This window comes from Semicossyphus pulcher, unplaced genomic scaffold (genome assembly GCF_022749685.1).
Source record: "Semicossyphus pulcher isolate SPU_LCO1_2020_fin unplaced genomic scaffold, fSemPul1.0.p SCAF_8, whole genome shotgun sequence".
NCBI classification, from domain to species: Eukaryota; Metazoa; Chordata; class Actinopteri; order Labriformes; family Labridae; genus Semicossyphus; species Semicossyphus pulcher.
This window is the reverse complement of record NW_027211759.1, coordinates 19,427,035-19,451,390: the sequence shown is the minus strand read 5'-3', so window position 1 is coordinate 19,451,390 and position 24,356 is coordinate 19,427,035. Positions and strand designations below refer to the sequence as shown.

At 41.7% G+C, this 24,356-nt stretch overlaps 1 protein-coding gene across 5 annotated transcripts; it reads left to right on the top strand.

Moving 5' to 3' along the window:
- On the top strand, positions 1–24,356 carry ppfibp1b (PPFIA binding protein 1b). Of its 5 annotated transcripts, none has more exons than XM_069686365.1 (27): positions 1–134; positions 8,471–8,553; positions 9,357–9,562; positions 10,574–10,663; positions 10,762–10,875; positions 10,966–11,094; positions 11,834–11,926; positions 13,809–13,926; positions 14,117–14,161; positions 15,219–15,280; positions 15,365–15,449; positions 16,272–16,411; positions 16,965–17,062; positions 17,612–17,669; positions 18,045–18,219; positions 18,665–18,697; positions 19,251–19,392; positions 19,567–19,695; positions 19,886–20,036; positions 20,195–20,306; positions 20,422–20,510; positions 21,441–21,563; positions 21,700–21,825; positions 21,912–22,100; positions 22,323–22,487; positions 23,280–23,345; positions 23,441–24,356. In XM_069686365.1, the coding sequence occupies exons 2-27, from the start codon at positions 8,490–8,492 to the stop codon at positions 23,522–23,524; spliced, it is 2,886 nt and encodes a 961-aa protein (XP_069542466.1). In that variant the 5' UTR covers positions 1–134; positions 8,471–8,489; the 3' UTR covers positions 23,525–24,356. The 5 variants fall into 5 exon arrangements, with proteins under 5 accessions (XP_069542466.1, XP_069542465.1, XP_069542468.1 ...); XM_069686364.1 differs by having other exon boundaries at positions 17,609–17,669; XM_069686367.1 differs by lacking the exon at positions 14,117–14,161 and having other exon boundaries at positions 17,609–17,669.

Below are 24,356 nucleotides of genomic sequence, written 5' to 3'. Positions count from 1 at the left end.
ATGTGGACGGACGGCCGGGTTAGTACTGGTGGGCACGGAGAAGTTCAGAAACCAAGCACGGTGGAGTATTGGAAATAATACAGGAAACAGCCAACGGAAAAGCCGAAGTCTTATCGAGAGGAGTTTCGGAAACGGTAAGAAAGTCGGTTGGTGCTTTGCCTGTGATTTGTTTTCTTAACTGGCTTGGTTAGGTTCAGTTTCTTTCTTGTAGTCGAAACAAACGGCTGTTGTGGCTCGCGCAAAAGAATGTTCACGTATTGTAAACGTCGTAACATTAACGGCTTCCAACATTATTTTTCCAACGGTAAATTGTACTAACGGTCTCCGACGGATTCTGGGGTTACCTTCAGGGGGTTGTGGGCATGCCCTCAAGGTAGCTAAATGTAAGTTGCATTCTACCTGTTGCACATATGCACCGTAAGAAAACTTTGAGAGCTAGCTTTAAAGTTCTTACATTTTCGCGTCATTCAACTTCTGTTAGGACTCAGCCCAACGTAACGGCAATAACGGTTTAATCTGGAAGTCACACTAATATTTTAACCGAACACCAAATCATTACCTCACAACGGTGCGGGAAAAGGACAGGAATTTTCTAAACTTCCGGACGTGAGAAAGCCTGTCTAACTTTAGTTTATGGCTCTGCCACAGCTTCAGACTCTGTGGTAAGACATTGTGGTAAGTTACTCCCAGTGCCTAAGGCCACCTCTTTTTGCAATGACTTCATCTTGTTTGATTTTGCCTTGAGGTGATGCTGACTGTTTTATGTCTATGGTGCTGACTGGTCAGATTAACTGTGGAGCCGGGTAAGATGTTGTTATCCAAGGTGAATTAAGTGTGGAGTTTCTCCACAGTTTACTGTCTGGGATTTATTTGAAGCCATGAAATTTGATCAGATGTTGTTTTGCCCTCCAGTCGACCTCTTAAACTGTTTGCTCTTCCTTTCCAAATACTTTCGACAACAACAGGATTGTCTGAAAACTAGAAACCAGATGCTCTCTAAGTCATGGCTCTGCTGCAGCCATGTCATTTACAGTTTTAAGCCTTTACTCCTACCTCTGCAGTGTGGGACACTTTGTTTAAACTTAAAGCTGCTGTAAGGAACTTTCAGTTTGTGGCGCCCCCTGTGGACAAAGCCATACCTCTTATCTGATGATTTTGTCCTGTTCATGCTTAAGTGGTGATTTTTAACAAAAGATCTTATCCTGCTTTCTTGTAACAGTCATATGTATCACTCACTGCAAACCTTTGCCCTGGAAAATGTAAACAAGGCAGCATGCAGTTATTCACTTCCTATGACACATACCACCCAATAACAGCTTCAGGCATTAAAAATAACTCTATAGAAATAATCAATCTTGTCGCTGATGGTCTGGTTTGCTTTGTAGGTCATATAGAGTAATCAGAATAAATTTCAGTCAGTTTCATAACCATCAAAAAACTCCCTCACGGGGGCTTTAAGATTGATATTTGAGGTGTTTCTTTGTGATTAAACTCAGGAGTTTTCCTACCAAATCTTAATTACTGTTCAGATTTTTGGGAAAGATATATTCAAGTCCCCTTCTTTCAGTCTTTACTGCATCAAAAAATGCAAGGAGTTTATTCAGGAGGAATATAAAAAAGTGTTCAAAAAGGTGGCCTGTAAAACTGTGACTTGCTTAGTTGTATATGGAGCTATGCTGAAAGGAAAATTGTGTGTACACCTTGAGCTGTTTTGATTTACATAAGAGAACCCTCTGTACCACGTGTGTGCTATTCAGTGTTGCATTGCTTTTTGCATAAATGACGAGTAAGTTCTAAGTAAAGTTCAGGTACAAGCAGTGCCCTTGTGACTAACATGAAAAGAATGCATACTGCTATCCAACATAAATAAAATGCTGCCATGTCATACAGGCTGCTGGAAACACTCTTGAAGATTTTAGCGCATTGAAGCTTTTTAATTCAAAACCTCAATTTCCACCTTTTGTTTAGGGTGTTTACACTGCATCACTCGCTGCTCAGATAAATTGTGGGTTTCTTGTTTTGGTTCCAGCAGGCCTAAAGATTTAAAAGATTCGCACCCACATCTAGTCTTCATACCGGCCTCGTTGTTTGGTGGTATCAAATTAGTGGTGATGTGTCCTGCCTGCTCACTCAGGTTGGAAATAGCTGCAGGTTATTCCAGAGCAGCGCCCTGCAGGCGGTCAGTGAATGTCTCGTATGTGTCTACACCTAGTGAATTAGCGGACACACAGCCGTCTTACTGCTACGCTTCAGTTCATGAACTCATAAGCTTTAAGACAATAACATTAGCCCTGTAAAGAAATTAAATAACAGCAGACTGTTTGCTCATAAGTATTTGAAGCATCTGGTGTTTGACACAGCATATGATTAGAGACAAAATCTAATTAGATGATGCTTTAAGAAAAGCTTACCCTTGTTACCTTCTGACTAGAGCATTCATGGTTTGAGGTAAGACAGGATGAGGTATGCCTGCCAGAAGTCTTTGAAATAAGTTTTTCTCATGGAAACATAGTGTGAAGAGTCAAGGCCGGCATGACTCAAAACATGGAAAGTGCCATTATGCGGTGAGACTTGGATTCATCCCGTAAAGCCACAGAAATCGGCACAGAAAAAAAGTAAAGGAAACTGCTGTATGATTTATCCCTGCATTGTAAATTCCTCTCTCCAGGCCGTTTTTACCACCAGTGCATATCGTCTCAACACAAGCTGTAAAAGCCGGTTGCATGACTGCTGTAAACACTTTCCCCCCTTAGAGACAACTGGCCCTGAGGTTTCTTTATTTTTTTCCTACTTCCTGTGTGCAAACAAGCATATGGAAACGCAACATCTTCTCTTTTTCTATCCCGGGGATACTTCAGCTCGCTCTTTCTGTCCAGTGAGAGTGGGTTATGATGGTCCTCCCTGCCTTAAGGTGCCTGAAGGATTTGAAAGGCCATTATAGTAGTCCACTCTCCCCCTTGTATTCATTATTCTCGGCCTGTCTCCGTGAATTATATGGCTGTTTTCACCGGAGGGCTAGATTGCTTTTTGAATGCTTCTTTTTTTTTTTTTTTTTTCTTTGTCTTTGAGGCTCTTTGCATGTGAGAAGAGTATGCAGGCAGGTGTTGTTGTATATGCCATGTGTACTGTAGCGTTGCATTGCAGTTTTTTCTCTCTTTGTCTTCTCATGCCTCTCAGTCAAAATACCCCCCTACTATGAACAATAGCCCTCTCTGTGTGTCTTACGGTTGTTGTAAGTGGTGCTTATAGCAGAGCAGACAGTGAGACTTTGTTTTTGAGAGTGATGCTTGCTTGTTGGGGTTTTTTGAGATGTCTCCTTTGATAGCATGTCTCCTTGCTGAGATTGAAGGCAAACTTTAGGGCCAATTCAGGTACAGATATATCCTCCATGACGCACTTTAAATTCAGCATAAAAATAATCGTAACTTACTACAGTTTAACAATTATTGGACTGACAAAATGATTCACACAATAAGATTTTCTAACTAAAAGAACAATCGCTAGAAGCAGCTACTACTGGGCGAGGATTTCATGCCGTTTTTGTCATATGAATAATTTCCTGAATTTTGCAGCTTTGCTAGTCTATAAAATGATAATGAGCATTTTTTACTTTTATGAAAGTTTATAGGCAAACAATAAATGTATTCATAAATATAATAATCATTTTGTTGCGACCGTAATACCGTCTGATCCGTAGCCTTTGTTTAGTAAGGACAAAATAGTCAGTTAGACTCCCCCTGTCTGCTTATCCAGACTCTTGTGTTTACATATGACTGACACACCGTGGAGGCATCTCAGGACTTGTGGACAGAGTGCACTTCTCTGTAATTAGGCATTCTTTGTGCTCAGGTCTTTCTGGACTCTTATGTCCTCTGAATCCTGGATGAAGTCCTCCGGCAGGGTCTTTGCACTTGTTTAGCTCTGACTGACACGTGGACAGCAGGTTCCTGAGCAGCATGTCTGGTCTTGGCAGGGTGTGTTTGAAGTGCGTTTGCTGAAAGCCATGTGTTAACCTTACTCATATTTGCCTTTCTGCTGTGAGAGAAAAGCTGACTCAAGTTCTTAGAGGGGGATGCCCTGCAGGCCTCCAGTTCAGTGTGAATCATCATGATCCAAACTCTTTTATCTGCTGTTAAAGACTGGGTTTGTGTTGTGCATTTGTTGCTAAATTGTAGTGAGTTGGTAATACTCATAGTTTTATTCCCATTGATCCCCTGCAGCATAGATATATTTACTGAAATTTTACAGAAATAAAGCCCCCCCTTAATCTGCTTTGGATTGTATATAAAGTCATCTACGTCTGGAAAAAATATATAACAGTCCATCACATAAATAAAGTGAAGTCTTATTAACTACCTCTGTTTTTCTGTCAGTGTAAAAGCTGGCTTTAGTTCTTGTTTTCCTTTTGTATTCTGTCTAATCTTATATGTCTGTTTGATAAGACGCCGCTGACTTGATTCTTCAGATACTAGTTGTATGTAATGGGATTATTTTGACAAATATCGGATTGTGATATGATTCACAATAAGTTGGAATGATCATTTCTGCTACAAAACATTACATTTCACGTCAAAAACCCTTAGAATAGTGATGATGTGACATTTGTTGGGCTCTGTACCAAACAAGTCTTACTTATATCTGGAGAACAAGGTTTACAGACCAGTGGACAGTTGCAATCGAAATTATCAACCCCCATTGCACATTAGGTTTATTGGCAAAATATACAAATGACACAAGAACTGTTGAAGTGGTTCAATTAAACTGATATTACAAGGGTTTTGATCCAAATTCAACACAAAATGCTACTTTTAATAACTACTGCAGTCTCAAAATTATGCAACCCCTTCATGACAAGCATCTTCAGTACTTAGGAGAGCACCCTTTTGCTGTTATGACCTGCTGCAAACGTGATTCATAGTCAGACACCAGCTTCTGACAGCATTCCTGAGGAATCTTAGCCCATTCCTCATGGGCAATGGCCTCCAGTTCAGTAATATTCTTGGGTGTGCGTTTTGCAACCGCCTTCTTCAAATCCCACCAGAGATTGTCTATGGGGTTCAAGTCAGGCGACTGTGACGGTCACTCTAGAATCTTCCATTTCTTCTTCTGAAACCAAGCCTTGGTGGACTTTGAGGTATGCTTGGGATCATTGTCCTGTTGGAAAGTCCAATGACACCCAAGCTTCAGCTTCCTCACAGATGGCATGACGTTTTTTCCTAACATTTCCTGATACTTGACTGAATCCATCGTGCCCTCCACACGCTGCGGGTTTCCAGTGCGGGGAGTTGCTGGGGCAAAACAAAGTGACCGTCTCCGGCTGTGATGTTGGACATTCCCTGATCAGTGACCTGCCGGCATACCCAATGCAAGATCGGCTCATGAAGCCTTTTTCAGATACTGGCAGACTGAAACCTGCAGTGTACTTCACAACATATGTGAGGAAAATGGCGATAACTTCACACAAGAAGGGACGAGTGACATTTTTCCTTCTCAAAACTACAGTCTAACAAACCTGTTTTTCTTTGTGTTAAAGCGATAAACATTGTCATTATTTGTTTCTCTATTGATTAAAAAAACTTTAAAAAAGCCCAAAAACGTTTATACATGTATACAAGCTTTATACAACATGTATTTTAACTGTGGCAGAGCTGCTCGATGGTGCAGGCGAGCTAACAGGTCAGCGGTGGCTGCAGCGTTGCGTCGGCCTCGGCGTCGACTGCAGACAATTCTATAAACAACGCACTGAGAACAATGAACGAAACGTTTCCATTGCACACAATGCTTGCCTAGAAGTCAAATATTAAGTGACGTTGGTTTATCAGCCAGTGGCAAAATGTAGCGCGTTAGTAGCATGCTAACGCTAGCAAGCTAACTAGCTGTTGGTGAGCTAACATTACCCACATATATTTACAGGGTTTAACGTAACATCAATTTGAAAATGAGTAGCATGCCAAACACAGCCTAGTAATGCATGTCTCGTAACAAGGCAAACAAAAACATAACTTACCATCATCAGTAGATCTCTGAAAGCTACACCATCGACTCCAGAACGACCGTCACCAAGTTTTAAGCCCCGGTGAGTTGGAACGCCGGTCTGTCACCAAGCACCAAACTACAAGGAGGCAGCTTGTCTCCTCGCCCGACCACCTCTTCCCCTTTATATCCATAACCTTCCTTGTTTTGTGTAGCTGAATGTAGAAAAACGGACACTTTAGTTTGGTTTGTCTCTTTGATCACAGCAACCCCGCCCCTTTCCCCTGATGTAAGCGGTTCGCTGTTACTGACCAGCAAAGAGGGGCCGGAACCTGTTTTCTTGGCTTGGAGCTGGTTCATTTTCAGTCGAAACACAAAAAACTGGTACGCAATTGAGCACCAGCCCAGAACCGGCCTTGAAAGCGCCTGGCTTCACTGTAGGCAGGGTGTTCTTTTCAGCATGTGCTTCATTGTTCTTCCTCCAGACATACCGCTGTTTCATAAGCCCGAAGAGTTCCAGTTTTGTTTCATCGCTCCACAGAACAGAATTCCAAATCTTGCCATATTTGTAACATGCAATCAAACGTCACTCTCAACAAAGCCCTAACCAGTCCAGGTATTTATGTGTGCTTATCTCAAGCACACCTGAACTAATGAAGCCTACTAATGAATTACTTGCACCAGGTGTGCTTGAAACAGGAGGTTGGGTAATTTTGATTAGTTGCATCAGGTGTGCTTGGGACAGTTGAATACATTTGAGACTGCAGTAGTGATTAAAAGTAGTATTTTGCGTTGAATTTGTATGAAAACCATGGTAATATTACTTTTATTAAACTATTTCAACTGGTCTTGTCTACTTTGTTTATTGCTAACAGCTGAAAAATGTTACATTTGCCAGTAAGCCTAATATGCAATGGGGGTTGAATAATTTTGACTGCAAATGTATCTCTACAGCAGCACTCTATTACTTCATTATAAAACTGTTTTGTCACAGTTTTTATTTATTTGTCAAAACTGAAATTGCAGCTTCTACAATTTTGAATATGTGCTTGGCCATATTGTCCTTCTTATATTAACATACATAACATTTGTGCAGCCCCATTAGAATCTGTTCTGCTCTGCCATTTTAAATGTCATGGTGTACGTCTGCTTGTCCTATGTGTTATGAGAAGTGGGGCATGCAGGCAGACTGTTGGCAGTCTGAGAGGAGCATCCCCCCCCCATTCAGAGTTTTATTGTTGGAAATACCTCAGCAGTTTACTATAAAGCTGACTGATGGCATGCTGGTTCCTCTCATCTCTCTCAGCCCACTGTGTGTTGTGATGATCCTCATGTTTTAGTGCACATTTATTTTACACATAATGGAAAGTGTGACCACAGGAATCCTGAAATAACAGTGTGAGGTCTCTGGGTGGTTTCCATAAAGTTTGAAAATGGTGCTGCGTCCCAGTGTCGGCCACTCCCAGGATGTGAGACAGCTGATTCAAGGAAGGGGTGTGTGTGTGTGTGTGCGTGCGCCACTGTGCGTATGTCGATGAGTGCCTGTGCATGCATGTTTAAGCATGCATGAATATACAGCAGAGCCTTTTGATTAAATTTCCAAAGACAAAGGGTCTGTTGTGCTGCTTGGGCACGCGTCCAGTACTGGCACGCTAAAATGAATCTTTGCTCTGCTTCAAACAGAGTGTCCACTGTCCCTTTGGCTGGAACTTTTATTGTGAAAATATTTAAGGTAAATGGCCTGATTGATAAAAAGCGTTATTCAATAGTTTCACTCTCTGCAGCTAGAGTTTAAGAACTCGGCAGAGCACATATCATTTGTTGTTTTAGCTGCCACAGACCCCTGGTTAGCATGTTAGCTTCAGACAGGGGGCTTTTCTTTCATATTTCTCTGCTTAGACGAGTCTTTACAGTCAAGCCCATCTCCCAAACATGCTATTTTACCAGGCGTGCACTATCCTTTTTTAGCCATACGGGGGTTGTTGAGGATGTACTGCAGTTATGGCCTACTTCCTGGGTGGAGATGTTTTTTTAATCACATGCTTAAAACCAACATCGCTGCACTTTTTTTCTAGCCCAGAAAGCTGAACACCACTGTTGCTGTTGCTGATCCGTCCTCGTGCACACAGAGCAGCTGTAACAGATTTGTTCTTCCATAGACTAAACTGTGATAATAATCAGTGCATCACGCTTAGCAGTCACAATAATCACTGATGTTTTCATCTTAAATTTATTTTTGTTTTACGTCAAGATTCCTTGTTTTGTTTGAATGTGGTGCTGCCTAGTGCACTATGCAGGGGCAGAGATTTTTAAGCGTCTTTATAAATAAAATGACATTTGAATGCTACAGTGTCGCATGACTATAATTATTATCAATTCAGTACAGTTCAATGATGCTTCTTTTCTTTTGAAAACAACTGTAATACAGTTGATGATTTAAAAAAAAAAAAAGAGTAGTTTTTTTTTATCATTTACATGGTTTCATTGCTCCTTCCAGGTTTGATCAGTGACTGAAGATGATGTCCGATGCCAGTGACATGTTGGCAGCTGCACTGGAGCAGATGGACGGCATCATAGCAGGTAAGGTTTACCTTCTTTCATGTCTTAATGCGTAAAAGCAGACATGTTGTGATTCATTTTTTACAATGGTGTCAAAACACAAAGAAAGTCTGTTATACAGTATATCACTCTTCCAGGTTGAGCCTTGTTATGCTTTAATACAGAGCTGACATTTAAGATAGTCTCCCATGAAGAATGGAGCTCCACGTTTATCAGAAGCGGTTTAGCATTTATTTTGAGCTCATTCAGGCTGTGTGGCTTATAGACATGTTTTTTTATTTTTGAAAATATTTTGTGGCTTTTGCCTTTATTTATAGGACAGCTTAAGAGAGACAGGAAATGTGGGGAGTAAAGAGTGAGAGATGACATGCACCAAATGATAGGCTGACCGGGAGTTGAGGCTATGATCAGTGCATCGAGGACTGTAGCCTCTGTACAAGGGGGCGCCTGCTCTACCAACTGAGCAAGTGCCCCGGCTTGCAGACATGTTAACCAGTGTTGCATGTTGTTACATTTGTATTGAAGTGTAAGTGGACAGTTTGACATTGTTTTCCTATCATATTAGTGGTTTCCTCCAAATAACTTGATTGGAATTATTCACTTTAATTGAGACCAATGACTGACTGCCATTTAGTAATTACAGTATTATAAAGAGGACATACAAAAGAGGTTCAATCTTGGTCCTATGACGCGGGTTCCTGTCTGTGTGCTTTGATCACTATGAAACCCTGATGCAAAAACATGGTCCCATGTCCTCTCCCCTGTCCATTCTGAGCTGTAGTTTAATGTGTGTCTCTCTCTTCTGTTGTGATTCTCTGTCTCAGGCTCCAAGGCTCTGGACTACTCCAATGGGATATTTGACTGCCAGTCGCCCACCTCTCCTTTCATGGGAAACCTGCGCGCTCTTCACCTTTTGGAAGACCTGCGGAGCGTCCTGGAGTTGATGGACACAGAGGAAAGGGAGAGTCTACGCTGCCAGATCCCCGACTCCACAGCTGACAGCCTGGTGGAGTGGCTCCACGGTCACCTGGTAAGAGCCTCATTTGACGGGGGAAGATTCTTGCATGTTTAATTACTCTCTTAAGATCTGTAAATTAACAAAGGAGTGGAGAAATTGAAAAGCTGAAGTCAGGCTAATGACGCAAGAGCGTTAGAGCAGGTGATTTTCAGTGTAACAACTGAAAGTGAAGATTGTAAAATACTGTCATATCTTCCTTTTTTCATATTCCTCAAAAAGTGTAGCCTCAGGTCCGAATAATTTTAAAACTGGTTTATCTAGACATACAAGATTTAAAATGAAGGAGTTGGAAGCCATACCCTCTGATGACACTAAGATTCTTTTGAAGGCTTCAGGTTACTTTGAGATTATTATCTGTTTCTCCCTCGATAAGGACAAAACACTTCCCATGTCTGAGGCAGACATGTTGTGTAAACTTGGCAGAGGTTTTGTCTGTGATGGTTGGACAGAATGTGCTGCGAACAAGCTTTAGCACATCTGTTTTGCTTTTGATTTTGCTCACTCTGTGTGCTGCATTAAACTCTATGAATGCAGGCGAGCGTGGGCAAACAGTCCTGGGTGCAAGCAGAGGATTGGCTTGTTTGCTAAGCAAAAACAGGACTGTCCCCCTTCTGCTGAGTCCCCTGGGAATGCAAAATGAAATGCTGGTGTTGTCAGTGTCTCAGCAGTGTGCTAAAGAAACACAGCGTCTTGGGAACCAGAGGGGTGTTTGGGAGAGTGGTGGGCTGTAGGCCAGAGAAATGCCAGAGTTTTTGTGTAATGTTGTAAGTCACTCTGTGTACAGCAGTGTGGATGTGAGCCTGCTCAGCCATGTAAGGTTCTGTTTGTGCAGCCTGTCACACTTTGATGTGACGCAATACATCTGAAATTATTGTTATTATTTTACAGTAACCTTCAAAGTTGTTGAGATCAGCTTAATTGATTAACATTGCCCGACCACTTACTTGTGTTTGCACAGAAAAAGGTCAAAGATTAGTTTCTTTTGTGGTTCTTTCTTTTAAACATGTTCCCATCTCCCTGCAGTCTAATGGGCATATCTCTCTGAGTGGCAATGACCACTACCAGGAAAGGCTTTCCCGACTGGAGAGTGATAAGGAGTCCCTGGTTCTTCAGGTACCCATCCAGCAATGCTAAGATAATCTAACAAGACCCACAAAGATTCAAATGACTCACACATCTTTTATTTTGACTTCTTTCTTGGTGCCATGCAGGTGAGTGTGCTGACAGACCAGGTGGAGGCTCAGGGAGAGAAGATTCGGGACCTGGACTTGTGTCTGGACGAGCACAGGGACAAACTCAACGCCACTGAGGAGATGCTGCAACAGGTGTGTGTGGAAATCTGCCTATTTTGTTGTTTGCTCTGACAATACTTACAACAAAGCATGTTTTCGAATGGACTTTATTTGCCTTTGTAGGAGCTTCTGTGCAGAACAGCACTGGAGAACCAGAAGCTCGAGCTGATATCTGAAGTGTCCAACCTAAAGCTGACCCTGAATACTGTGGAGAAGGACAGACTTGACTTTGACAGATTTAGGGACAGTGAGGTATGTAAGCTAATTCTTAAGACAGGGATCCTCTTTGTCCTTTCTCTATCACCTCAGCACACACACACACACACATTTGCCCACACGCTCAGAACAAACACTCATTCATGTTGTCTGACACCTGTGTGGGAGAGGGACCTCTTATTTTATTGTCAGTCTCAGAGCAGCTGTTCTAGCACCTCGGGAAAGCGTCAACACTCACACAAGTATCCATGGAAAAGAGGCCTGCTGTTTGTTGTGATTCTAAGTGAAAACTTCACAGTGCTGACAGACTTTATGTGAATCTACTTTACCCTGGTCAAAGCCTTTACAAGCATTAAGATGTCAGTCTGTTGTTTACTAGAGCTGGAGAAATGGAGAGATTTCTGCTCTCAGATGAAGCGAGCAGAACACTTGGAAAGCTTTCAAACACGTCATGTTATTGTTGTCGCTGCATGCTCGTCTCTTCCACCCCACTGGAACAAAAAGCTGCTGTCCATGTTCCGCCTCAGAGCGCATAAATCACATTTCTCCAACGAGCAGCTTCCGCTTGTTTTATCACTGCTGCCTCTTTAAAATATCTACTCTCCAAGGAGTTTCAGGCATTCTTGGTTTTGCTTTAGAGTGTTTGTACTGTACTTTTTCAAATAGTTATACAAAGTGAGAGCTTCCATAATGAGGCATCCTTTTAAAAGTGTGCCTGATGAGTTTGTTTGCTTTTTCATGACCGGTCTGTAATAAGAGCTCTGTTTTCTTTCAGGATCTTATTCTTGAAATAAATGAACTGCGGTACAGACTGACAGAGCTGGAGAGTGAAAAACTACAGTACGAAAAGAAACTTAAGTCCACAAAGGTGAGTCGTCACCGGAAAGTTTGCACAACGTTTATACGAAAAACCTTTCATGACTAACATCCTATATACTTTTCATTACCTGCTGTTGATGTGTCTGCCGGGATGGTCTTCTCCAGCCAAACACACTTGTTTATATTTTGAAGGGAACACCTCCTGCTGTCCAAATAGTCTGTAACAGTTTGGGCCAATTCACAAGTCCATGTCTCCTATTGTCCGACTAAGATGTCTACTGCTTTTCCCTGTATGATTTAATCTTGTTGAAGGATTGTAGTGACCGTACAAGGCTGTGACTTATTTACTGCTGTTAGGACTCCACTGGATCCTGAGGCTACCTTATTCTTTGGAAATGAGGCTGTTAAAGGGGCAACTTGCCCCTGGAATTAGCCACTGTCAGTCAAAGCTGGTGTTCTCTGTAATCGATAGAAGCAATAATATTTGAAATTGGCGCCATAGCTGTGGAGAAAGTCGTACAAACCGCTCATGGTTTCACCCAGCGTGCATTGCGCCCCTCCCTCTAAAAGGAACGGCCCAGCGAGAGACGCTGGAGTGAAATACTACCGTTTCGCTGCACACAACGGCTCAGAGCGGTGCAGAATCTGAAATATGACGAGAACATACCGGTGGATCATCTAAAAAATCTTCAGGTCTGCAGTCTACATTTCAAGCCTGACGATTTGAACGGGACATGACATCTGAGGCGGGCGTCCTAGATTGAGGAGGTGTAGTTTAGCGAGCTCCCTGTCCTCCGCCAGATGACGCGTTTTACGTAGCCTGGAGGTTTTCCAGGGCCCATTGGATTAGTGGATAGCGTCCTCCAAAGGCACAGAGCGAAATTTAATTTTTTTCTACCATAATGCCATTAGCTCCCCATAATAGCATGATAGGACCGAGGTTGAAAATAGGTGAACTGGCCCTTATCTTGGTTGAAACTTTACACCGTTGGGATAACACAACTCCTAGACTTTGGATCAGCAGTGTCTATGTTTTAATGTGCTTTATAATGTAAATATCTTGGCTGAAGTCTTGCGTGTTCAAACTCTTCTTTTTATCTTACACTTCTTGCATCTCTATTTTCTCTCTCTTCCTTGGTTTGTCTCTACTGCTAGTCGCTCATGGCCAAGCTTTCTAGCCTGAAAATCAAAATGAGCCAGTTGCAGTTTGAGAAACAGAGGAAGGAGCACAAACTCCAGGCTATGAAGGTTTGCTTTTCTCAGGATGATTGTTTTGCTTGCTGTATGATTATGGTTTTTGACCTCGCCCTATGGTTCTTCTTCTGCTTTTATTTTTGAGGGGAAAAGTCGTGAAATCTTGTTTCGAGGGTTTTACCAAGTTTTTGTTTTTGTTGTGTTTTTTATCTACCATTTTAGGACGCATTATGTCACTTTTTTTTTTACCAACTCTGCAATGACTATATTTACTGAACTGTGTACTAAAGTAAAATCCCAAAGTCAAGTGTAGTCAGAAATACCACTTCCTTAAGTGTGCACCAGTTATTTTTTAAACCACAGCTATGCTTTAATTTGGGTTTACTTAACCAAAAAATGGCAGGGTTCTTTTTTTCTGTCTGTGTTTTTCCTCTTTGCACTGGTCCTGCTGATTTCATTTTTCCTCAACTGATCTTAATTATAACCTCTCTTAATGTGTCTGTCCTCCTGCTTAATCGTTCTGGTCACTAAAACATTTACTTTTTTTTGGGTCTTCTGTATTTGCCCTCCCAGACTTCCCCACCCGCCCTGCACACACATCACCTTTCAGAGCAGGTGTTCGCCACGTCAGCGTCTGTGAACCTTTGTGTTGTGGTTTGTTTGAAGTGTGGAGTCAGGGTGCAGGAGGTGGTGTCTGTGTGGAGGAATTATCCTCACTGTTGTCCTCTGTTGGACAGGAGGAGCTCACCATACTGAGGAGGCAGCTGGAGGGCAGAGACGGAGAGATGAGGCGACTACAGGATGACACGGGCTTTAAAGCCATCGCCTCGAGCAGCGCGGATCCCACAGAGAGAGGTGGGAGACACAGTCAAATCACCTTACCTTCACACCTTGAAGATGAACATGCATGAGGTTTAAGCATTGAGGTGTGACTGTGTCAAATGACTGGTAATTTCTGTGTATAATTAGAAAAGCACCTGGCTCCTCCAGACGTTATTACCTGCAAACATCCAGTTTTTGTTTCATAATTCTTTGTCCTGTTTAGTCTCTCATCCAGACGAAACTCTTAGAAAGAGGCTGAAAGAAAAACGTAAGGGGGGTTTTTATGCTTGTGTTTTGTATTGCACTTTATACTGCACCCATCTCCAACCCTGTTTGCATGAACGAGCATGAGCCATGTGAACTCTGCTTGTCCACTGTAACCCACTGGAGTGTTAATACCACATCGCCAGTCTGTTAAACAACTTGAAATCACTTCAAACTGAACAAACCCGAGGTCATCGGAAAGCTGTGCAACTGTGTTTCTAATGTCCCAGCCTTGAACAGCAGCGAGGAATGTCTGCTTTGTGTTTTCAACAGGAATGAGGAATGAATTGTGCTGTTTGTCATAACTATTCAGGCTGCTCGCTCATCCTCATGCCTCGTGTCATCCAGCAATAATTACCTCCTCTACCCCTCAAACTCCTCTAAACCCTCCCCTCCCCTGCTCACACCCACAGCCAGTGTGTGCTGCTAACCTGTAATGTCCCTGTTGTGTTCAGAGTCCTGTGATGGCATCTTTGTTGTCTTTGTTTGTGCCTTATTTATTCACTGATCTTTCACTGATGTAGAGCAATTTCAAGTTTAATTCAGAGCTCAGACTCACTCGACATGACTCTCATTGTGGCCACTAAAGGAGTCCTTATTTGTCATGTTGTTTATTCTTTTTAGAATGCATGATTAATACTATACATCTCATACATCTTCAATTCTAAAACCATTTATACATCACATTGGGGTACCTTTTTTAAAGTTTTGATTACATGGAAATAAAAAATCTTTGGAGAAAAGCCTCGAATAAGATCCTCCGACTGCTTATGTTGAGGGTTGACTGCTCACTCAGACTTGTGGCAGAGTGTTCTGAGTGCTCTGAAAAGTGAAATTGTTCTACTACAGTGAAATATGTGAACAACCTGCTCACACAAGGGCATGGCGTATCTATTTGAAGGAGAAAACAAAGACTGTGGCTGTGATGTTACTGGAGTGACAGTGATGTTGCGGCCTGTATGGTCTGAATAAATAAAATCCTCCTGTTGCTCCCTGTGTGTTCAGGCTCATTATCCAGCCTCACATGAGCGTCGTCTGAAATCCTTTCTTTTCCTCACTAGATGTGGAAGTGCAGAGGATGAAAAAGGCAGTCGAATCGTTGATGGCAGCAAATGAAGAAAAGGTACGTTTGACAAGAGATTCAACTCCTCTCAAGAAAATCTACTCAACATGATTTTAATTGTCTTTCTTTTTTTTTGTTTAATAGGATCGTAAGATTGAGGAACTGAAGCAGTCGCTGCTGCGGTATAAGAAAGTCCAAGACATGGTGATGTCAGTGCAAGTGAAGAAAGGTTAGACAACTTCTCTGTCAGAGTAAACGGGTTAAAAGTAATAAATCAAGTAAGGCTTAAAAATAATAGAGGATTTAACATGGTCAAGCCCACTAATCACATATTGTGTAAAGTTTACATCAGTTTATCATATGGGGTACTAGTACTCCTAGGGGTAGTTTGGGGAACTGCAGGGGCTACTTCAGCTATACATGACTAATAATTATAATATAGTACCATGAAAGTGTAATTTCCATAAACCTCTATTCATGTTTATAATTACTTTTTTAAAAGTAATCGTTAAGAAGCAATAAACCTGCCGTAAAATCCAGAATATAAGACGCAGTCTGGTTTTTTTGTGGCCACACAGAGGTGATAAAGGTTTTTTATAGCTATTTATTAATAAAAACAAATGCGTATATAATTTCAACACTATTGTTATTTTCATTTGAATAACATTCAAAACCCACACAAATTATAGCCTACCATCTGTTTTCGTCATGTCAACTTTGACATCCTGCTAGCTAATGGTGCTGTAGTTGAGCTCAGCCTATGATAATGTTGATAGTTATGAGGATGGTGGTTGCACCGGTGATCTTGACCATGCATGTCCAAGATGAAGCTTTAGCTAGATTATAGCGCCATCGTCTTTGGGGGAAAAAAACCCATAACACAATAGAATATCTGCATTTTATACTGGTGTATTGGTCCGTCTACTTATGAAGTTACTCGAGTAAACTGGGATGGGTCGATCAATGCGAAAATCAACAGCTGATTCTCACATTTTACATGTCCAATTATTTGATCTTTTTAAAATGACATGTTTTCCATTGTCCACTCCAGAGAGAACCAAAGATAACGAGCAGGTCGACAGTCATTGTGATGGAGCAGTTACATTCATGTCAATCAACTCTGTGTCTGTGGAGTCGGAAAAGGCTGAAGTGACGGAACTTGAACAATTGAGAAGAAAGAGTCCAGATGAGGTTTGTGAAGCATGTTATGATGTGGGGTCATCGTATCTAAAATTCAGTCTATCCATGGCTCTTGGGATGACTTTATGGGAAAGTAAATACTAACAGTGTGTATTCTTAAACTATATTTTAATAACATAGTAAAAGGGCTGTATTAAAATTAAATGTCAGAAGCAATTTCAGTATTTAAAGATGTAAAATAGGAACAACAATGATTTACAATGAGACATCTTTCTGATTTATTGCTAATGAATTCTAATGACTGTAGCTTTTTACCTTCATTACCTGAAGCAACTTTAAATCTCATCAAACTCTTCAATGTTCGGTAAAACACTTATATGACTCATTTCTTAAATGTTCCTCTGGCATGAATGTTGAAGGGCTCAACGTCCAATTAAGTAAATAACATCTCCTGTCAGTACTCGAAGCATGTGTGTGTGTCAAGATCTAGACAGTTGTGTTCTCATGGCCTCAGGAGAATTAACAACAGCAACCTTAGATTTTTAAACAGGGTTTGTTTTTTCTCTCTCTTTTCTCGTCTTTTCTCATTCTTACCTGTGCTTAGTTGGAGCTCCTAAATGGGATGAGCGAAGAGCCTTCACCCACACCCAGCCCGTCAGATCCAGAACGAGTATCAGAGTCTGCACCGATGGATTTAGAAAGGTGAAAAATAAAAAGACTTCACACACATTGACTTACTACAAGTCAAGTGCAGTTTAGAACGCAAATGTAATAATTTTTTGATATCAGATACTGATAGTTTTTTATATTCGTCATTTGTTGTGTCACTACTAATTTCCAAATCAATCTCATGTCCAGAAAATGCTGCATGTTTTACTGGCCGGTTCAATTTAGCAGATCTGGGGGCACTGGTTTGGCTCAGCTGTTAGAGCAGGCGCCCCATGTATACATACCTTGACGCACTTAATATTATTATTTTATATCATCATATTATATATTAATAAATAGCAATAGAAACCCCCCGAAAACTGGCTGCATCTTGTATTCCAGATTTAATAGTACTTGTAACTCATTTGTAACATATTGATATTAAGATAATGCTGTGATCTCAGTGTTTTGTTGCAGACAAAGAAAGTGTTTCAGAGGTCTTATTTAAGTTTAACCTGAGAAAAATGTGTGTAACAGTGATTCGTATCCTGTCACCTGAGTCTACTGCTCCTCCTCACGAGTCATGGTTTGTCATTTCAGCAGCCCTGATACCGCAAAGACTGGCAGCCAGGACCAGATGCACAAGAGCAATAATGAAAAGGTAACACATTTTAGTGACTGAAACATGTTTGCTTTGAGGGAGGGAACTTGGCCGAAAACATGACTTCAAAAACAAAATTGTCACGTATCTGACCACTTTTTTTCTCTCCTTCTCTTTGCCTTATACTTTTCTTCTCAAAGTTCCTATTTAGATGCAGCATACCACCCATTGTGTTTAAACACTTAAGAATATACTTCATGTTGTGTGTGCTTTCTTCACAGTCAAGTTATTTTAGCTCCAAATGCAAAAGATACACTCTACATGTGCACGTTACTCTTAATTTCATTATCTGAGTATTTATGCAGTGCACTGACAATGAGGTTGAATACTGTATAATCTACTGCAATCTCATAATGAAGTAATGTATTTTCTCAGAATGCAAGTGATGAAGTCTCTCCGGTCAGTGAAAAGCCGCCCATGAGCCCCTCTGCCACCTTGCCAGCCAACACACAGGACGACAGCTTTGGCTCGAGAAAGGCTCGTTCTTCTTTTGGAAAGGGCTTCTTCAAGATCCGCGGGGGCAAGAAGACAGCCAGCACCCCTAACCTTGGTAAGAGCAGGCCACTTTCTGCAGCTGGGTGAGGGCATGTCTGCCAGGTGCCAAAGCCTGTATTTGATGCTGTTTTGACACTTAGCTAGCCATGGAATTGTTCAACTGTTTACTAGAGAGTGAGATTATCCTGGACTTTCTCTTCTCCCACCGTGGTTTATTTTCCCAAAGCCACACCCATGGAATATACTACACGGACCAAGACCGTAAATTGCAGCCCACGCAAACTGTGGTCCCCATTTAATTATGGAAGTCTGCTCTGTGCTTTCGTATGCCCTCCCTTCTGTGTATGTGCTTTTTTCCGTGTACTGCACACATTGTGTCTGTTTGTTCCACCTGTCCAACCCTGTTGTTATTTCAATCATAATTTCTGCCCTTTGTCTTGTGTTTTTTTTTTTCTGTTGGACCCATGTCGTGTGTTGTGTGTGCTTTGTAACACATGAAGACCGCAGCCGGAGTGCGAGTGCGCCTATGCTAGGTACAGTATAGACCACAGGTCATTGTAGGGCTGCAGAGGTTCTCTGAAGGAAACAAAGGAAACCACTGAACACATGTCATTGTTAACCATTGCTTGAACTCATCCAATCAGCTGACATCTCTTTTAGCATATCATGTTTCAACAACCACCCCCTTGTCACTACACAATGCTCCACAAATGCAACATGCAGCCAGTCTGTTGTGTATGTGGATTTGTCTGTGTGCATGTTTTTGTTTACACTCTGCCACTCCAGATTATAAGACAGAGCTTTAAATCAGGATCTGCATGGCCTTCCACTAAAAATCTAAAAGAACTAATAAACCTCTTTTTTTTATCTTCTAAAATACGACTTTTCTTATTCCAGTCGTAGATATCAGCCATGTCTGATGCATGCCTACTAGAGATGCCATTGCCTTTAATGGCCACCACCCTGACCTGTCAGTCTGTCACATTACTGTCCCTGTGCAGGAGCTCTGTCTTCTCTGTTCTGAGCACGTGTACCACACTGATGCTCACGATGCTGATGATTTTCTGTGGGCATTTGTTTGTTCAGCTGAAACAGAGCGACAGGGCATGGACCATCTCGACCTGGCCGGGCTCCCACAGAGATCTGCGAATAGTGACAGCACCCACACGCTCTCTACCACCCCAGAGGGCAAGAAAAAATCCAAAGGAATAAAGAAACTCTTTGGGAAGTGAGTAGAAAATAACATGAGAATCTTATTGAATAGTACAAATACGCAACTCTTAAAATACACTTTTAACACTGTCAGCTAAGAATAAAAAAATAGTATTTTATCACTAGGAAAATACTTTGTATCGTTGTGAGGAGGTTTCAATACATAAGAGTTAATACCATGTCTGTTCAGGTTAAAAAGGAGTCAGTCTACCACATTCAACTTGGATGACAACCTACCAGAGGGCGAGTTCAAGAGGGGCGGAGTGCGAGCCACAGCGGGGCCTAGACTGGGTTGGTCTCGTGACCTACAAGTCAACAAGTAAGTCTGTGCATTCAGCCTGAATAATGACACTCAGACTGTGGTTTCCTTGTTTTGAATGTCTGGTGCACAATAAAACTGAGAGATCATGTGATGACATTTGACTAAGCAGTCTTTGAGGAAAATAAAAAAAGCATTTACTATACTCACAATTTCACCTATATGTATTGAGTTCTCCTCTGCTTCTTAGTGATGTTGACGCTCCCTTCGCACGCTGGTCGAAGGATCAGGTGTGTGACTGGCTGCAGGAGCAGGGTCTCGGCCTCTATGTGAACATGGCTCGTGTGTGGATCTCCTCCGGTCAGACGCTTCTACAGGCCTCACAGCAGGACCTGGAGAGGGTGAGACGAAGCGGAAGAATTTAATAAGTTTATTAGAGCCAGAAGACAGACACAGTGTTCTTGTTGTTGAACCTAATACGTAGAACTGTAGGGATGTTTCTGTGTGTCTGTGTGTCTGTGTTTGTGTAATCCTTACATGTCTTCTTCTGGATCTTTAGGAGCTGGGCATCAAACACCCGCTGCACAGAAAGAAGCTGCAGCTGGCTCTGCAGGCCCTCGGCTCAGAGGAGGAAGATAACAAGGGAAAGCTGGACTACCACTGGGTTACGAGTGAGTACCAGCTTACTAAGTTATAGATCATAAATGCTCTGCTGGTGAAAGAACTGAGGACTCCTTTAAAATACATCCGACAGTCAACTTAACACTTTATTTTCCTTTCCTCCAGGATGGCTGGATGACATCGGCCTCCCTCAGTATAAGACCCAGTTTGATGAAGGGAGGGTGGATGGTCGCATGCTGCACTACATGACAGTGGTGAGTGTGGACAAGACAAGGGTCTGATAAGTCCAGTGCTCACTGACATTAGGTTATTGCATAGAGTATATATTCCACAATAGTTTATTTGCTTTTTTTGGTGTGTTTGAACAGAGAGAGGCAGAGAAAAGATAACTAAGTTGTAAAAAGAACACGGAAAACAAACAAGCAAACAAAAACAATAATAACATTAAATTGGTATATTGTATTTCATCTTTTTTAACAACTGAAAGGAAATTAAATCGTTTAGCCAGGATGTAGGTGGACAACCCCAAGGATGATTTTAGCTCATATGTAGTTAAAGTAACCCAGGTGTCTTGGGGATAGACAGCACCTCAAAAGAAAGAGAACCCGTTGGGAGCTGAGGGAAGGACAAGGGTGTGTTTGGGCATATAGGCGAGCTTGAAAATACCTTAACAAATGAGAATGGAGTAACTTTTGGAGTTCTTTTAAAGAGGCAAACGAGCCATCTAAATATAAATCTGAGAAGCGAGTCGGTACAATTTTACAGCAATGTTCTGATATGTTCTTTGAGAATTTCTACTTTCTCAAAATCTATAACCTTTCTTTTGTGACGTCACATCAGCCGTTGACCGGGGCCATTATGTTATCAGGTTGTCTCTTCATACATCCTTCCCATTCTTATAAACACAAAATCACAGTAACTCTTGGAGGGGATTTCCTAAAATTTGTCTAAAAAATCCACTTGGTCTCCATGGTCAGGGTCACTGAAATCGCTCAAAACACGGTTTTGGCCATAACTGACTTCAACCAATAAGAGTTTAGTGCTTCATATACAAATAATTTAGCTTTATTTTCTCTGTATATAAACTGCAACTTGAGTGGTCAGCAGAGGCTGGAACTGTGAGGAGGTAATTCTAGCTGTTCACAGTTAACAGTAAGTAATCGATGTCTACCTTTGTCCCTCAGGATGATCTGCTTTCACTGAAAGTGGGGAGTGTCCTGCATCACCTCAGTATCAAAAGAGCGATCCAGGTGCTACGCCTCAACAACTACGAGCCCAACTGCCTGCGTCGTAGACCATCTGACGAGGTGCGTTCACTTCCACAGTCACATGATAAATGATTGGACACAGCTTAGCAACCTGTCCTGTTGATAAACATGCTCATTCTGCTGAATGCAAACACACACACGCTTTCTCATTGTCTTCCTGTGCTTGTGCCCTCAGAACAATATTTCTCCAGCAGAGATCTCCCAGTGGACAAACCACAGGGTGATGGAGTGGCTGCGGTCAGTGGACCTCGCTGAGTATGCTCCCAATCTGAGAGGCAGCGGCGTGCACGGAGGCCTGATGGTACGGCAGTCTGGCTTTCAGTCTTCCTAGTAAACAGAGATTCTGTCCTTAAAGTATCCAGTCCTTAAACATCTTCTCTGTCGCAGGTTCTGGAGCCTCGGTTCAACGTGGAGACCATGGCTTTGCTACTGAACATCCCCCCCAACAAGACACTGCTGAGACGTCACCTGGCCACACACTTCAACCTGCTCATTGGATCAGAGGCACAGCAGCTCAAACAAGAGTGTCTTGAAAACCCAGACTACACTCTACTCACTGCCACCACTAAGGTCAAGGTAAGGCACGAGTCTCTGAGGATAGACTACTTCTCTTATAGTGGTTACAAGACTGTCCCAGGTAATAGATATCCAATAAATTATTATGATCTTTATAGTCTAAGGTATGGCAGGTTTGTGAATTACCTACTTTATTTAATTTTGTGTTTATATCAAAGTTAAGCTTATAAAACTAATATATATTATCTTTTTCTTTGTCTTCAATCTCCTTGTTATTACCAGCCAAGGAAGCTGTCATTTGGAAACTTTGGCAGTCTGAGGAAGAAGAAGCAGGAGGAGAGCGAGGAGTATGTGTGTCCGATGGATGTGGAGATGCCAAAGGGCAGGAGCTTTCAGAAAGGCTTTGAGCTCCAAATCTACGAGGACGACCTCGACAGGCTAGAACAGGTGAGCGTGTTCTTCAAAGAGTTATTAAATTACCCGTTTAAATCACATAAAGCATGAATAACAGGAATGCTACGTCGAGGAAAGTATCCCACCAGTCAACATGTGACTACACCAGTCTTACTGATTATACCAGACATTCTATAAATGACAATGCCCCTTTTGTTATTTCAGCTGCTTGCAGTCTTTGAACAAATGCGTGAAAAAAAAGAGATTCATTGCACGTCACTGTTTTAGTGCAACCGCCAATAGTACCATTGTAGCCGAAGACAAAACTTTCCAACCAGCGCCTTGTAATCGCTTTCTTACTAGCAGAGATCAGAATACCAAACAGATATTTATCAGGTCGCCCTGCCTGAAAATTAGTACTTCTTAAAAATGATACGAAAAATTGCAATGGCAGGCCAGTGTTAAATATACTTTCCAGTGTGAAATTGTGTCCAGAAAGGCCTTATTATGACACCCCCAAAATACATGCCAGTGAGTGGCCTCTCGAGATCCTACCTGATACCTGATACTTTACAGTACATCATTATGGAAAGTAAACATGATGTTGGTACGGTCGCAGTCATGTTTACACGTCTAATATTATGAACAGAATATCTGAAATCCTTGGCCTCTATGATGTGCATCATATGGAGTTATTTGTTCATTGTGTGTATTATCACCAGTGTTGCTTGGGAGGTGATTTTTTTCAAACAAATATTTCTCTGTAGAGAAGAAGGTCAAAGTAATTGTCTCTATTGTACTGTGGGTGTGAGTTTACTGAGTTTAAAGCTGCCTCTTGTGTCGCAGATGGACGACTCAGAGGGAACTGTGAGACAGATCGGAGCTTTTTCTGAGGGAATTCAAAACCTGACGGTAAGAATCTCCAGGCTGACCGGACTCCTACCATAACGCACTTTGGTAACATTGTTTCATGACGCTAACATCCTTTCTTTCTGTACTTTAACCAGAGCATGCTGAAAGATGATGAATTCTTCAGAGAGGTTTCAAATTCACCAAACCTCAGTGTAACAGATGAAGAGTCCAATGCATGAGACTGTGAGCACCGAGAGACCGGGTCCTGCTGTGAATGAAGCTCTCCCCTCGCACAGAGACTTTTCTCCACACACCCAGAGAATGCTGCCAGGTGTCTATCAGAGTAACATTCAAAGATGAGCCGAAAGTATTTCAGTGTCTACTCTCTTATTTCAGTTTCAGACGGTGGTGTTGTGTAAGCCTTCGGTCCCGTAGACACTCTTACTCTTGAACTTTGTCTCCGTTTCTGTTGTCTGATGACACAGGGAACATTTAGGGCAACACCACTGCCTGCCTGCCAGCTGGTTTCTGGAGATGTTTTGTACTCAGCTGTGTGTTAGCATCTTTCTCGTTCTGATCTAAAGTGACGGAGTGATTGGTTTCCCATCAGAATAAAGACATCAACAATACGCCAATATAGATAGATTTTAATATATGTCTTTTTTAAATTGCCTTCTTACTGTAGAAGTTTAGAAACAAAGATGGACATCCCCAGTTTTTAGGAGTTAGTGTAAAGTCAGAACTTTGAAACAGCTGCTATGTTTGTTTTTTTACAGAATTTAACCTCGCTAATTAAATGAAAACTTATTGTAACTTTTTACAGGATTTCACTCAGAAGAAATATTCTACATGCATTTGCACGAATACATATCATACAGAACAAAGCCTGATTAATATCATTGCATGGTTTTGAAATTCAACACATTTATATAAGAGCTTCTCTATTTTATCTTTACTATAAATGTATTTTGAATTATTTTTGGAAAGGGCTGGTATGTTCAGAATTGTGAGATAAGATGTCAGTTTTTCTAAAGTAATAATGTTGTAATTAAACCCTCTACAATACCAGAA

Bases quoted from the DNA above. Each gene is read 5' to 3' on its own strand.
- ppfibp1b (XM_069686364.1), top strand. From the start codon at position 8,490: ATGATGTCCGATGCCAGTGACATGTTGGCAGCTGCACTGGAGCAGATG. The intron at 11,927-13,808 runs GTGAGTCGTCAC...TCTGTTGGACAG, and splicing joins AGAAACTTAAGTCCACAAAG to GAGGAGCTCACCATACTGAG. The intron at 18,220-18,664 runs GTAAGAGCAGGC...TAACACATGAAG, and splicing joins AGCCAGCACCCCTAACCTTG to ACCGCAGCCGGAGTGCGAGT.